This window comes from Mustela erminea, chromosome 1, assembly GCF_009829155.1.
Source record: "Mustela erminea isolate mMusErm1 chromosome 1, mMusErm1.Pri, whole genome shotgun sequence".
In the NCBI taxonomy this organism is placed as follows: Eukaryota; Metazoa; Chordata; class Mammalia; order Carnivora; family Mustelidae; genus Mustela; species Mustela erminea.
The window spans coordinates 164,825,221-164,841,374 of NC_045614.1; the positions used below are offsets into that span (position 1 = coordinate 164,825,221).

Sequence of the window (16,154 nt, forward strand, 5' to 3'; positions counted from 1 at the left end):
GTGAACAGCCTAGCGGACGAATGATTAAAGGATACCACCAGGTAGTTTATTTGGCTTATTGGCCATTTTTGAATCTCGTAGTTGACAATGTGCTGCCTCAGTGTTAAACAAAGGCATTAAAAAGAAAGTCATTCTACCACAGAACACCACCTCAAAAACTAATGATGTATTGTATGGTGGTTAACATAACATAATTTAAAAAAATAGCCAAAAAAAAAAAAAAACCAGAAAGTCATTCTAATCTCTCTCAGACTAGGAAAAATTTAGAAGTATGCTACTATTAAGTGTAAATGTGGAATAATCTCACACTGCTATTGCAGGGCAAAGTGGTGGGTTACTTTTTTTTTCTTTTAGGAAAAAGGAATGTCTTTTATTTTTTCATTTATTTGGGTGCCATATTTTTAAGCACACACTTGGACTTGATCCAGCGATTCCCTGGTCTGTATCCACTCTAAGGAAACACTCACATGTGCACAAGGGGGCATGGATACGAACAGTGTTATCTCCAAAGGAAAATATTGGGGAAAACTTAAGGGCTTATTAATAGGGAAATGGATAAATGACAGCATGTCTCAATCATGGAATAGCACGTCCCAGTTAATTTTTAAAAATGAAATCATTTATCTGTGGGCCAACATGGAAAAACCTCCAATTTGTTATTGGGTTAAAAGTAAGTTATGGAACTATAAATACAAACTTGTATCATATTGTACTTTTCACAGTAAAGAAAATGAAACTCTTTCTACCAATATATAAACACAAACATATGTCAATACTTAGAAAAATGTCTGGAAGGACTCACACCAAACTGATAATGGTGTTTACCTCTAGGGAAGGAACAAAGATTGAGTGTGATAGCCAAGGAGATTTCAGATATAGATATAATAGTTGAATTTTTACAATGAGAATGATTTCATATGTCATTACTATAATTTTAAATATGATTTTTAAAAAATATTTAAGCTAAATGTTATCACTCTAAACAATTCTATTTGATACATTTTTACCTAACAGGAAAGAACTAGAAATGAATCAGATGAATTTAAAGGTGGAGAAGGAGAAAGGCCTGGTGGCTCAGCTTCAGAACACGGTTAAAGAACTTCAGGTAATCATCTGTCAAATACCTATGTGTGGCTATATGTAGATTCATGGGTGGTAATTGGTACTTCAGTAACAAATACTTTGCTAGGGTATCCATACCTTTAGCCAACTATGGACAGAAGCTGAAAAGAGCAGTGGTTAAGAAGGTAAACTGTGGCATTCGCCAGCTGGCTGATTTAGGAAAATTACCCTTGAAGCTTAGATTTTCTTATCATAACAAAAACATAGATAATTTGTTGCATATTTATGGTGAACCAAACATTGTGCTAAAATTCTAGGCATTTATTTTTTTCAGTTATTAATCTTCCTGACAACCTTTGAGCTAATATTATTAACAGCAACAGTACTTTTAAGTGGTAAGCATAAAGCCTTATTCATGGTAAGCATTCAGGGTTAGCAATTTAATTTTCTATAATGATTAGTCTTCGTGATTAGAAGGCAATTCTATTTCTGTGCTGAAAATCTGTTTTATATCTACCTGTAGTCTCAACACATTATTTGATAATGGGAAGCTTTTTATAAATTTTAGACCATATAGTTGTTTTATACTATTTGACCACGTTACAGAGTAATATAGGTATGTATGGACATATGCATATACCTACACACATGTATGGATAACTCCTTACATATGCTGAATGCATATACATCTGTATGATAGATGTTTTTCCTTTGGAGCTAAATATTTATCTCAGTAATGTAGCCATTACTCAAAATAATTTTGAGCCTCTTTCTGATAATTATTTTCTGAGACATTTTTGAACCAAGTAAGAAATTCAGTCTCCCTGATTTATAGGCATGATTTCAAACACAATATTAATCTCCAAGCGATTATCTATCATATTCACCGGCTTGTCTTCAAATGATACTTGACTTTATCCAAAATAAAAAGACCCAGAAGTTTCAATTTATCCAAAAGACAAATTCTCTTCCCTTGATGATTTAAAACAAAACAAAACAAAACAAAACAAAACCAAAAACAAGCTCTAAAGATTATTTCTGAGGAAACATTTCAGAAATGTTTGGTTTAATGATAGTATTGTTTGGGACAAAGTTATTGGATCCCAAAATAACTTGTTGGAAGGGGAACGTGTTTACTTGGGTGTGGAAGTCATAAATTTTTTGGCACTTTTTCTGTCATAACTCCTCTACAGATCTGGTAGCCTACATCTTGGCATGATCTAGAAACCAGCATTCTCTAGCCATGGTACTCTTACTCAAAGGAAAGGAAAACATATTCTAAAATAGATTCTATCATTTTTCACCCCTATCCTAATGTATGCTTAATTATTAAAGGTGATGTTAATAAACATCAGTGGCTTCCCTGTACTACAATGATGCTGTAGAACTATTTGCCCTTACACTAAAAAGATTTTGGGCTCTGGGGGTTCTTATCACTAATTTCCTTTATCTAGTAATTTTGCCTCTAATGGTATCAGATTACTATTCGTGGTAGCAGTTTCCACTCCTCTACCAATTCTAATACGTTACTTCAGATCTCCTGGTACTTGAAATCACCTTGAAAGGAAGAAGCCAAGTAATCAAGTATGTCAGAACTGTGTGTAAAATTACATTGATGCCGTTTCTTATGAGTGAGTTGCTTGGACTCAGAGATAGTCATTCTTTTCTTCAGATATTTGCCCAAGTTCCTAATAACTGAGTTTGGTAAACTAATTCTAGAGGAGTGAGGTATTGTATATAAAATTCATCATGTTAGTTTTTATTAAATCTCTTTAAATTTTTTTCTTGTTCCATGAAAAATGTTTCCTATTGCTTTAGAAAGTGCTCTTTACTATGGTTCCCTGTCCATGTATAGAATTTAATGAAGTTGCTCATCACCAAGGGCTGGGAGATCTGGAGGAACTGCCCATTTGAATTCTGGTTTCTGTACTGATTTGGGGAAAATAATTTAATTTCTGTGTATTCTATCTTCTTTATAAAATGGGAACCCAGAGTGTTATGTAACTTTTCTTAGTGTTGAGAAATGTATAAAACTATAGTAAAGCTCTTAATATAAAATATGCTACAAGGGCTTTGTAAAAGTCAAAATTATTTATTGCTGCAGATACAGATACAGAACTCGAAGTTGAAAGGACCACTCAAGCCAAGGTGGAGAGGGAGAGAGCTGACCTCACCCAAGAACTGGAAGACTTGAATGAGAGGCTGGAGGAGGCAGGAGGCACCAGTTTGGCTCAGCTGGATATAACTAAGAAACAGGAAACAAAATTCCAGAAGCTTCGAGAGACATGGAAGAGGCTACACTGTACTTCGAGGCAATTTCTGCCACTTTGAAGAAGAGACATGCAGACAGCCTGGCTGAGCTCCAGGGCCGGCTTGACAATTTCCAACAGGTCAAGCAGAAATTAGAAAAAGACAAGAGTGACTTGCAGCTAGAAGTGGAAGACCTCTTGATGAATGTTGAGCAGATGACCAGAGCTAAGGTAAACGTTCTTAAGTCTACCTTACAGACTTCAGAACATGAAAGTAGGTGGGGGAGAGGAAGGAAAAGAAAAAAATAAATGAGATTGATGATGAGGAGTGTGCTAATGGAAGCTATAGTTCTTTTGATTGAGTAGCTCAGGCTTAATCTCAGTGGACATTATTAAGGTCACGTGGTTATTACCTGAATGTAGTCTGACAGTAGCTTCTGGTTTTATTAGAGTTCCAGTCCATGATTCTTATGGGTCCTTCCAGTGATGATATAAATAAGTAGACTGGAAAGTAAGCCACTAGTTACGTGAGTGGTGTGTCTCTCTTGAAGAATGACATTGAGTTGGAAACACTCCTTGGAGGTGCCTCATACACTCTAGTGTTTGTTTCAATGAATGGTAGACACAAAGAGCTTTGCTAACAGGAGAGACCTTTTCCCCCTCATCTTTTCTGACATCTCTGTAACCAGCCAGCACTTAGAAGGAAGTTTCACCACATCTTCTTTCTTCACTGCACCCATTAATCCATATAGCACAGGCTCTTATATCAAAGGACTGGTATCAGTTCATAGGTAAAGGCCATCCTACTCTGGTATTTGAGAGAAGGCTTATGTTAGGTTAATCAGAACAAATACAAGCATACGACATTTTATTGAGCTTTGCTTTATTGTGCTTCACAGATAATGTGTTTTTTTACAATTGAAGGCTTATGGCAGCCCTAAGTTGAGCAAGTCTATCAGTGCCATTTATCTAACAGCATTGTCTTACTCCATGTCTCTGTGCCACAGTTTGGTAATTCTCACAGCATTTCACACTTTTTCATTATATTTATTATGGCGATCTATGATCAGTGATCTTTGATGTTACTGTTGTTTGGGGGCACCAAGAACCATGTCCCCTATAAGAAGGCAGACTTAATCGATAAATGTGTGTGTTCTGACTGCTCCACCAACTGGCCATTCTCCTGTCTGTCTCCCTCTCCTTAGACCTCTCTATTCCCTGAGACACAACAATATTGAAATTAGGTTAGTTAATAAGCTTAGAATGCCTTCTGAGTGTTTAAGTGAAAGGAAGAGTTATACATCTCTCATTTGAAATCAAAAGCCTGAGATGATTAATCTTGGTGAGGAAGGCAGGTTGGAAGCCAGGACAGGCTTAAAGCTATCTAGGCTTCTTGTGCCAAATGGTTAGCCAAGTTGTGGATGCAAAGGAAAAATTCCTGAAGATTAAAAGTGCTACTCCAGTGAGCACATGAGTTATAAGCAAGTGAAAAAACCTTATTGCTGATAATGAAGAAAGCTTTAGTGGTCTGGATAGGAGATCAAACCATCATTCCCTTAAGCTAAAAGCTAATCCAGAGCAAGCGCCTAACTCTCCAGTTCTGTGAAGGCTGAGAGAGGTCAGGAAGCTGCAGAAGGTTCGTTGTTGAGGTTTAAGGAAAGAAGCTCTCTCTAATATGAAGTGCCAGGTGAAGAAACGAGTGTCAATGTAGAAATTGAGCCTGGTGTTGGGTATTAAGGAGGCACATATTGCGTGGGCACTGGGTGTGGTGATAAACAATGAATCTTGGAACACCGGGGAAAAAAAAGAAATTGCAGCAAGTTTTCCAGAAGATCTAGCTTAGATAATTCATGAAGGTTGTTACACTAAACAGAGAAACTCAATGTAGACAGTCTTCTATTGGAAGTAGATGCCGTCTAGAACTTTCCTAGCTAGAGAAGAGAAGGCAATGCCTGGCTTCAAAGGACAGGCTAATTCTCTTGTTAGGGGCTAAATTTGAAGCTAATGCTCATTCATCATTCTGAAAACCCAAAGACCTACAAGAATTGTGCTAAATCTACTTTGCCTATGCTATAAAAATGGAAAAATAAAGCCTGAATGACAGCATATATTTGAAGCCTGCTGTTGAGACTTATTGCTTGGAAAAGAAGATTCCTTTCAAAATATTACTACTCATTGACAATGCACCTGGTCACTGGAGAACTCTAATGAAGATATACAATAAGAGTCATGTTGTCTTCATGCTTGCTAACAGCCATTCAGCAGCCCATGGATCAAGGAGTCATTCTGACTTTCAAATATCATGATTCAAGAAATACATTTTTTAAGTCTCTAGCTGCCGCAGATCCATCAAAAATCACTGATGGATCTAGGCAAAGTAAATTGAAAATCTTCTGGAAAGCATTCACCATTCTACATTAAGAACATTCTACTTTAAGAACATTCATGATTTGTAGGAAGAGGTCTAAATATCAACATTAACAGGAGTTTTGAAGAAGTTGGTTCCAATCCTTCTGGATAACTTTGAGAGGTTATGACTCCACTGGAGGAAGTAACTGAAGATGTGGTGGAAATAGCAAGATAACTAGAATTAGAAGTGGAGCCTGAAGATGGTATCGAAGGTCCACAATCTTATGATACAACTTTAACAGGTAAGGAGTTGCTACTTATGGATGAACAGAGAAGTGGTTTCTTGAGGCAGAATCTACTCCTGGTGAAGATGCTGTGAAGACTATTGAAGTGGCAACAAAGGATTTAGAATATTACATAAACTTCATTGATAAAACAGCAGCAGGGTTTGATAAAATTGACTCCAATTTTGAAGGAAGTTCTACTGTGGGTAAAATGCAATCTAACAGCATCCATGCTACACAGAAATAATTTATGAAGGAAGAGTTAATTGATGTGTCAAAACTCACTGTTGTCCTATTTCAAGAAATTGCCACAGCTACCCCAACCTTCAGGAACCACCACCCTGATAAATCAGCAGCCATCAAGATTGAGCAAGATCCTCTACCAGCAAAAAGATTATGCTTGTAGAAAGCTCAGATGATGGCTAGCATATTTTAGCAATAAACCATTTTAAATTTTGGCATACACTTTTTTAAATATGTAATGCTATTGTACAATTAATAGACTATAGTATAGAGTAAATGCACATTTATGAGCACTAGGAAACCAAAAAATTCACTGACTCACTTTATTGTGATATTACCTTTATTGCATGGTTTGGCACTGAACCTGCAATATCTCCAAGGTATGCCTGTAGCCAGAGTCACATTCTCCTTGTGAGCAGAATTTGTAAAATTATCTGGAAAAGAGACAAACCAACAATAAAGCTCAACCTGCGAGGACCATAGCCAGAAAAATGTAACATTTCCTCAGAGAGACTAAGTGAATCCTAAAATATTTAGCATTAGTTCCCTTTAAAAACCTCATTCAGTAGGAAGAAACACAACCACCCTGCTTTTCCTTCTCTCTCTTTCTCTCCTCTATCCCTGCCACCCCACCCCCCAATTATCTCTGAATGTAAATTTAGTAAGGATTTAAGTCCTCTCTCCTCTGTCTCTTCTGTATTCTGCCTTTTATGTGGACTCATCCTTCTTTCTCTCGGCAGTGAAAGCGTTCTTTCTCCATGCCCTGTAGGCTTCATTTGCTTTCCTCAGCCCAAATGATGCTCTAGAAGTCCTTACTCTTTATAATCTACTGTGCCTCTTGTTTATCCTCAGGAATTCTTCTGTTTCTGCACATCTTAGTAGGAAGTCATAGTCATAAAACTGTTGATAGTTTCCCTGTAAATCTGTACTAATTAGATATGAATTTCATACTTTCCAATTTCCTCTAGAATTTCATTGCTGCTCAGAAGTTCTTTTATTCTTCTAATTCACTGTTTTATTTTAAACAAAATCCTCCCTCAAATTCTCACCCTGACTTTCTAAATCCTTTCCAATAAATAGTAAGACCTAACTGATTAGGTCAAGACCCATTCAGTATAACTTCTCTCTTCACCTTATATTTTTCTTACATTCATCCATTTCTTGTTTTCTTGTCCCAAAGAATAAAATATTTTTCCACATGACCATTATTCACCTATTGCAAAAACAAACCAAAATAAAGACAGACTCTTCCTCAGATACGGGGAGGAGGAAAGCAAAGTCTGTCCATACCTGCCTCTGTCTCCTTGACCCAAGAGTATAGTTTCATTTATCTATTGCTATATAACAAATCATCCCCAAACCTTGCAGCTTGAAACAGCAATTTATTATCAACTCTCCAGTCTCAACTGGAGTCATCTGAGGGTTTATTCATTCTCATGTCCGGCTCTTGGGCTGGGACAACTAACTAAAACAGCTAGGGGCTAGTTGGAAATCTTTCTTGCCACATGGCTAGCGTGGGTTTCCTCACAGCATGGCAACCATGGGGGACCTGAGCTTCTTACAAGGCAATTTAGGGCATAAGAGCAAGTACTACAAGATACCAAGACAGAAGCTGCAACAATTCTAGTTAGGCAGACTTACAGTGCAGTGCAGGGATTCAGTTATAAGTCACAGGGTAGGGATCTATACAAAGGTGTGAGTACCAGAGGGTGTTGGTCATTAGGGGGGACCATCTTGGGAAGCTAGCTCCCACCAGCAGATATATATGCCTCACTACCTCCTCAATCCTATAACCCTTGTTGTGGGTTTTATTATCCCTGCTTTTCTTAGAAGTATTCTCTTAAGTTGTTCTTTCAAAGATCAGTAAAGTCTTCCTTTCCTCAAATTAGTGTGTCTAAAACCAAACTCATCACCTTCTCTTGAATCTGGTGTTTCTTCTGGACATTTCCGTCATTGGCACCCTGTGTCTTCCCATCACCCAGGCTCTAAGCCTGTAAATGATTATTTGTTTCCTCTCTTGTTTTTTGCTTTCCAATCAATTCTTACGGCAGGTCAATTCTTCACTGTCTTACAGTTTTCCATTCTATTCTCACATGTAGGTAGGACTTCCACTACCTTTTAACCAGACTATTGAAGTGGTTTCCTAAGTTATCTTTTTTGCTTCTAGTTTTTCTTTTTTTCAGTCTATCCTATACAGTATCTATATGAATATCTCTAAACATGGAGTTACAGAATAATGTCCCCCTGCTTAACACTGAACTTTAAACTGCTGGTTTTCAAGGTACCCTTTGGCCTGTGACCAGACTCACTCTGCCCTGCCAATTTTAGATCCCACTACTTTTTTTCATGGGCCTTCTATTTCAGCCAACCTAGAATGTTTGCCCTCCATCAAATATCCTTTTTCCACCAATATGTCTTGTCCAAACTAAGCCCTTTCCTTGGAATGCTCAAGTTCAACTTTCCATATTAAAACTTCATCTGTTTCAGAAGTACTGTAGCACTTTTAGGATCCCTCTTGTACTACTGCATTATATAGTCTTTTAACCTTGCTCAAGTAGAAAACATCTCTGAGGTAAACAGTAGGTCTTATTTTACTCTTACTCACTACATGATATGCATAACCTGTATACTCAAGTACTAGCATTAACTTTTATATACACCTCTTGGGAATTCTGTGGCTCATAGGTTCAGTGACTATCCAAGGCATACAATCATGGCAGAAATGGGCCTTGACGCCCAATCCTGTTTGTGTTGGTGGGTGGCCACATTCCACTGCTGCCGCAAATATTTCTCGGTGGTATAAATTGATTCTGTTCACTCTCATAAGTGTATACATTATGCTGAATTTTTTCTTGAATTGTTTATTTCATCTTTTCCTGAATTATAATCCCAGGAATGCCAATCACTAAGTGATACAGTGGAAACTGAAGCATTTTCAAAAAGTATATTATGCTGACAGAGAAGCCCAGGGAAATTTAAAAGTTATAAGCAATCTCACAATTATCTTGATTATTTTGAATTCCCATTGGTTCCTGCATTTCTGGGAGATAGCATTTTTAGGCAGCATTTTAAGAATCAGCTTTAAGATGTACGCACATTATTCCATTAACCTCTTCTTTTTTGGTATGAAAATTTAGTGCCTATTCTTTATGCTTAAATTTGAATTTGTACCTTCAAGTTACAGCCTATTTGAATGATATGTCCCCATATAGGCTACCTTTAGATAACCGATTTCAATGTCTTTTGCAGCTCCTGCTTATAAAAAATACATTGTAAATTGAAAACGCTCCGCCAGTGGTTAACACTGCCCATGAAATACCTACCATATGAAGCGATGCCTAAAAGCAGGTGTCTTTTCTGTCTGCCCAGGTGGCTGCCTACTCTGCAGATATACACAGCCCAGCTGGGCTTTACTGCATAGGAGTCTCTTAAAAACTGAGGGTTCTCTGGCTCCTTTGCTTGCCATTTCCACACCCCATTGACTAAGTAGTCTTCTAGAGCTCTGTGTTCTTTCACCCTCAGCAAACAGGTGCGTAGCATAGAATACTGAGGACCATAAGCAGAAGTGCCATTTCTCACACCTGGATGTGTTCTTCCTGTCCCAGTTAATGGGTCATTTGTGACTGGAGACAACATAAAATAAAGATGGTTCACATAGTTATCATATTTTTATCCAGTTTCCTCCAGTGCTCAGGATTCGTGACAGTATGAGTCAACTAGGATGTCAATGTAACATTCCCTTTGTCATTACTACTTCATATAACAGGCATTTAGAAATTTAGTATTTGGCTTTTTTTTTTCCTTGCCTCCACACAGGCCGTTATCAGTGCAAATCCTAATTCCAGCATTCCCTAGCTGTGTGAATTTGGACAAGGTGTTTAGCCTCTCTAACTCTGTTTTATAAATGGCAAAACATTTATCATTTGTAATGATAAACACTTTGTCATTATAAACATATCACTATAAAATGATAAACATTTTATAAATGAAATAACAGAGTCAATCTGAACTCTCAAAGGATATTTTGATGAAAAAAATGAGTGTGCCAACTTTGTCAAATTACTTTCAGGAGTGAGGGCAAACTATTCAACATTCAAAACATAATTAGCAGTTTCAGACCATCTACAGACTGTTACATTTATCACTACTCTAGCTTTTTTCCAGTAGCCAGTGTGGAGTGGATATTTGAGTGTGCCTGACATTTAGCCTAAGGGCTCTAACCTATGTGATGCTGATGACATTGTACAAGAAGCTGGCCATCCAATCTCTACCAAGGTTAGTTGCACCATCACCAACAAGTGTGCATGTGCTATAGAACATCTTCAAGCTTGACCTATATGACATTCCTCTTCAGCCTCCAAATAAGCATGCACCTGATGTGACTCTTCACTTGTTTGCTAATCAGTGGATAATATCTTGACCAAGTTAAAAGTAAATGTGGGGTGTTGGGCATTATAAGGAAAGCTTGAATATGACCTCTAAGTAAACTTTAGTGGGCATGTTAGCCAACCTCTCACTAAGGCAATAATTTGATTGTCTTCAACATTTATTAAGTAGCCTATTTTGTGTCAAGCACTGCACACTGCCTTGGGGATATAAGAAAATGTAATCTGGTCATTTTTCATTGGGAGGTTAGAATAGTCACTAGTGTAAGCTTGAAGAGAATAATCTTCAGCATAAAGCTGGCTCTAGCTGGAGGCCTCCAAGGTTTTTGCTGATTTAGGGGTTTTCCAGAGGACTAAACCTGGTATCTTTCAAAGACACCTGGTCCTTGGCCATTGTTATATCACCACAAATTAGGTAAACATTCAGACTGTTAGCCCACCACCAGATTTCACATGCCTCACCATTTTCTTGGAATGCCACTGGTGTGATCTTTTCTTTATTATCTTGATTCTTCCTTTTCCTTAACACTCATTGTGAAAACAAAGATCTTATGGGACTGTTGTATGGAATTGAAATTTAGTACACGTAAAGAGCAAAACCAACAGCTATCTGTGGAACAATGGATCTATAGCACCACCAATGTAATTTCTGATCATATTAATAACAAGGATGAAAACTACAGCTGGGTAAAGGGGGTGCAGCCATTTGACGTCTGGCAGCTCTTGGTCCTGTTTAAGAATCTTGAGTCTCAAGGTCACTAGCATTAGCTCCAGGGTGAGGCAGAAATCTGATTGTTATCTTGGTTACTTAAGTCAGGTAGAAGTACAAAGGCCAAATGGCATATCCTTTCCTCCAAACGTGAAAAACCCATTGTGAGAAACTGGAGTTTAGAGTTGAAGGGTTAACTTAACAGGGTTCCCTTGAGCCTGCAGCCTTAGTGATCCAGAGGTTGTAGTTGTTTCACAGTTCAAATGTCCATGATTAAACCATTGCAGTTCATATCTATCTACTTTCTTATATACTGCTTGGTCAGCCCTTTGGATTTCATTCCCCTTTCCCTTGTTCTTTCCCTCTTCTCTGTATGTCCCCAATTGTTTATTGAGCTTCTTATATGTGTTCGACACTCATCTAGGCATTGATGGGTTATCTGTGATCAAGCAGAATCTCTACTTTCATGAAACCTATTCTAGTGGGAGAGTAAGATGGTTAAATATATAATATAATGTCAAGAAGTCATTTTGAACTATATAAGTATTGGGCATGTTTCCTTGTTCAAAAAAACAAAGAATTCTAGAGAGTGACCCAATACCCAGAGAGCTGGGTTTCTACATGACACCTGTAGCCTGAGAAGTTTGGACCCTTAAAGGCCCAGACCTTGAGTTTATTGTGTTTTCTGAAATTAGAAGATACAGTTTCCCAAATGTTAGCTGTGGTCTTCAGAGCAGAAGAGAGCACAAGGTTCCCAGGAACCACCCCCTCCACACCCCCCATTTTATGCAGCTAATTCAGCATGGACTCCATGAACCATACCCAGACCTTTATTCTAAACTCGTAGGTGAACTCTGAGAAGCTCTCTCATCTGTATGAAGAGCACTTGAATGAAGCAAATGCAAAACTAGATGAAGTGACTCAGTTGGCAAATGACCTGAACGCACAGAAGACGAAGCTACGGAGTGAGAAGGCTAAGTAAACGTGCTGCTTCGGTTGTGAGTGAGCTCAGTCCCAGCAGCCTGGTGGAAGGACAACTGAGATGATCAATCGGTCACTGAAATGGAGTGAGAGTTTGAAGATTCTAGGGGAGGAATGCAGCCTCTGATTTAACCTTGTCCACAGATATACCCTTGTCTGGTGAGGGTTACCTCTGTGCTGGTTTGGGAGGCTCTGCCCAGCTCTCCTTCATGAAGAAGAAAAGAAATATGCAGTTGGATGAAGGAACTGTCAAGATCAAAGAATGGCAGGGCGGTTCACACAGCCTACAAGACATGACTTTTTATAATGTCGACCTCATGGAAACAGGCATCTTTTTCTAATTTTCAGTAATAAACCCATACTTTTTTTTTAACACCCAGTGAAAGCCATAATCTGTACAATGGCCTACAAGGCCACGTAATTGGGCCCCTCATTATCTCTCTGACCTCTTCTTCTACTTTCCCTTCTCTCATTCTGCCTTGACTATGTTTTTAACACACCAGGCACACTCGCATTCTGGGGTCTTGCCCTAGCTTTTCCCTCTGCCTGGAATACTCTAATAATTCTCCTGAGACTTGAAGATGAGGGTTAATCAAACAGATATCCGGGGGATGTCAGTATAGGCCTTGTTGAGAAGGTGACGTTTGTTCTCAACCCATTTTCTCTCTGTGCCTTTTTAAAGATAGTTTTTAATACCTTCAAACAAACTACATACTTGACATGATAAATGTGCATATTTGTCTATCTCCATCTGCAAGAATGTAAGCTTCCTCTAAGCTTTGTTTTATTCACTGATGTATGCCAGTCATCTAGAACAATGCCCGCCACTTATTGGTGCTACACAAACATTTGATAAATGAAAAGTAGGAAAATGTCCCACAGTTTACTCTCTACTAATGATAGTTTTTGTGTGTGTGTGTTTTTAACAATTTCTTTGTTTTTTTTTCTTTTTCAATTTGTCATAAGTTTTTTTTATTTTTATCTTTCATATTTAGTCATTTATAATGGCTGTTTCTAATCCATCAAGTAGAGGAACGATGGTTTACTTAACCTTACCTTGTAGCTTTAATTGTTTCTCTGCTATGAACAGCATGTGGCTAGATGTAATTACATTATTTTTAGGAGTATGTTTCCAGAGATCACATTCCTAGGTCAAAGAAAATAAACAATACTCTTGATGCCCAGAGGCACACACTTTAAAAAGAGAATAAATATCATTTAGACTGTATGACATCCTTCTGTTGGTGGTTGCCTCTTTCTAGAGGATAAATCTAGAATTAAAGCTGAATTAAAATGGGCTGGCAAAAGTAACTATAAACCTAGAAACCCAAAAGAAAGTGTTTTTGGTTCTAACAGGGGCACTGAACAGGACTCTAACAGCGGGGGCGGGTGGATGACACTTGACCTTGTTACAAAACCCCCAGTTTGATTTTTGCCATTTAGGATGTAGTCTGTGGACGTCAGAGTCCAGTGATAAGACTGGAGAAAACCCATATGTCGGATCTTGAATGATGTGCTGTACAACATTGTTGTGATGGGCCCTGCCTACCTCCCCCAGCCATTGGCATTAATTTTCCACTCACTTTTTTGATGAGGAAATTAGTGGGTAAGTGCGTGAAGTAAAAGTGGGTGTGAGGTGATAACTCCGCTCGGAATGGAGGACCTTTTCTTCCTTCCTTTAATTCTTATTTTCACCTTTTGGCTTTGTGTGAATTAAAATTTAAGTATATACCTATCCAAGCCTTCCCTCCCATCCCTGGGTCTACGCTTCAGATTTTTTGCTGCTTTTTTGCCACTACCGTTAGTCTCGTGCCCTGCCCTGTCAACATATCACACTCCACTTTCCAAGCAAACCAGTGGTAAATGTGATGAAGTAAGCCATGTTCAGTGGGTCCCTGTTCTGTGAGATACGTGATAGGTCAGTCTCCACCCCCTGGCGGATTGGCTTTTCTTCAGACTCCTTTTCAGTACAACGCTGTCACCCAGACATTTTTGTTTGGTCCACAGAACACCGGTGATCATCAGGACCCTTGTAGGGGGCCTATGAGGTTAAAGTGACTGCTTCTTAAGCTCTTTCGTGATTTGTGTTGATGCTGCAGAAGCAGTGACAGTTAAAACTACTGAGGTCTCATCATGCATCAAGACAGTGGCACCACACCGTACTATTATTAATCATTATATTCACTGATATACTCATATACTCACAGTTTGAAAAAAAAAAAAGTCAGTTTTAAGTAAGAATGTCCTTAATGAAGCAGTAAAAGTTAATTTTATTATATCTTGACCCCAAGTATATATCTTTTTAATATTCTCTCTGACAAAAGAGGAAGTATACATAAAGCACTGCTGTATTTTTATGAAGGTTTAAAATTTTAATTCCAGCACAGTGAACATAGTGTTATATTTGTTTCAGGTGTGTAACACAGTGATTGAATGACTATACGCTGCTCAGTGCTCACCCCAAGTGTGCTCTTAATCCGCTTCACCTATTTCACCCATCCCCCCCACCGACACCCCCTCTGAAGTATGATGTGTGATTAAGTTCTGAGCTGAGCTAGCAGGTTTCCTCAGGGAGCATCCTATCTACTTAAAAGGACGATTGACCAACAAACTATGTGTATTCTGATTCAGATATTTGGCAGATATTTTCTCAAAAGTGAACAAAGTAAGCCTGTCGCTTCAAGGAAAACAACTGACATTATTTGTTGCCAATAATAAAATTGAAGTTTTTAGGCAAAAATCAGATTTTGGAAAACATGTATATGCCTTCATGAGCCTGATGCTCTCAATTGTTAAAGACTTTTTTGATGAGATCAGCAGTGATGTTAACAAACACGCTGTTTTCAATGTTGTATGGAATGTGTCAACATTTTAGAAGATCTGCGTAATTCAGTGAACACATATTTTTCAAATCACCACGTCATGATGTTATATAGTCATGTGTGGGTGAAAGATCCATTCAAAGTTTAAGCTAGACTCCTGAATTTTAAGGTAGCAGAGGATCATACTGCAACTAATCCTTGAGATATTTCTATTTGTTGAGTTTTGGTATAGTATCAAATAACGGTCACAATTATCTGAAAAGACTATGAAAATTCATCTCCCTTTCCCCATGTATCTATGGTAGGCTAGATTCTTCACATACATCATTAAAAACAGTGTATTACAGTAGATGGCATTCAGAGACAAATATGAAAATCAAGCTTTTATTAAGCCAGAGATTTTTTAAAATGTAAAATAATGTCATTTTTCTCACTAACTTTTTTGTACTTTTAGAAAATATAGCTTTTCCTCTTAAAAATGGTTGTTTAGGTAAACATGTTAACACATCATGAAGATTTTTATTATTATTTGAAAATGAATTAGTACAAATTTTAAATTTCTCTTTTAATTTCAAATATGCTATCTATTAAATATAAAATCCATGTAAACAAAATCTCTTTGGGGTCTCCAATAAATTTTAAGCATATAAAGTGTTTCTGAGACCAAAAAGTTTGAAAATAGCTGCTTTAGCCCAAACAGATGCTTTCTTATAATGCTAAGAGTTTTAGAACTTGTTTATAGCAAGAAATATAGGGATCACAGGTATGGTGGGCTTTTAGTGTTGCACTAATTACACTATAGAAGCAACTGCCTTTGCCCAGGATTGGCTCAGTATTTGGTACCATTGCTAATAATCAAGGCATTGCTGTCCTATCATCAGCAAAAGAGAGAGTGTAGACTACTGTATAATGAAAAGTTCCCCCATCATGGTCCTATCCTCCACTATTTAATGACTATTTTTAATATTTATTTAGCAGCTAGTCTATAAAACACATTCACAGTAGTAAAAACACATTAGTCACAAAACACATTCATTTAATTTCCATTAACAGTTTTTTAAAGATTTTTA

At 37.7% G+C, this 16,154-nt stretch overlaps 1 protein-coding gene across 1 annotated transcript in view; it reads left to right on the forward strand.

The window, feature by feature from the left end:
• Positions 1–16,154, forward strand: part of MYH15 (myosin heavy chain 15) — a 156,056-nt gene that overhangs the window by 82,261 nt on the left and 57,641 nt on the right. The window contains 4 exon segments of the mRNA XM_032344388.1: positions 1,015–1,105; positions 3,145–3,337; positions 3,340–3,542; positions 12,129–12,276. Coding sequence (XP_032200279.1) covers positions 1,015–1,105; positions 3,145–3,337; positions 3,340–3,542; positions 12,129–12,276 — 635 coding nt within the window.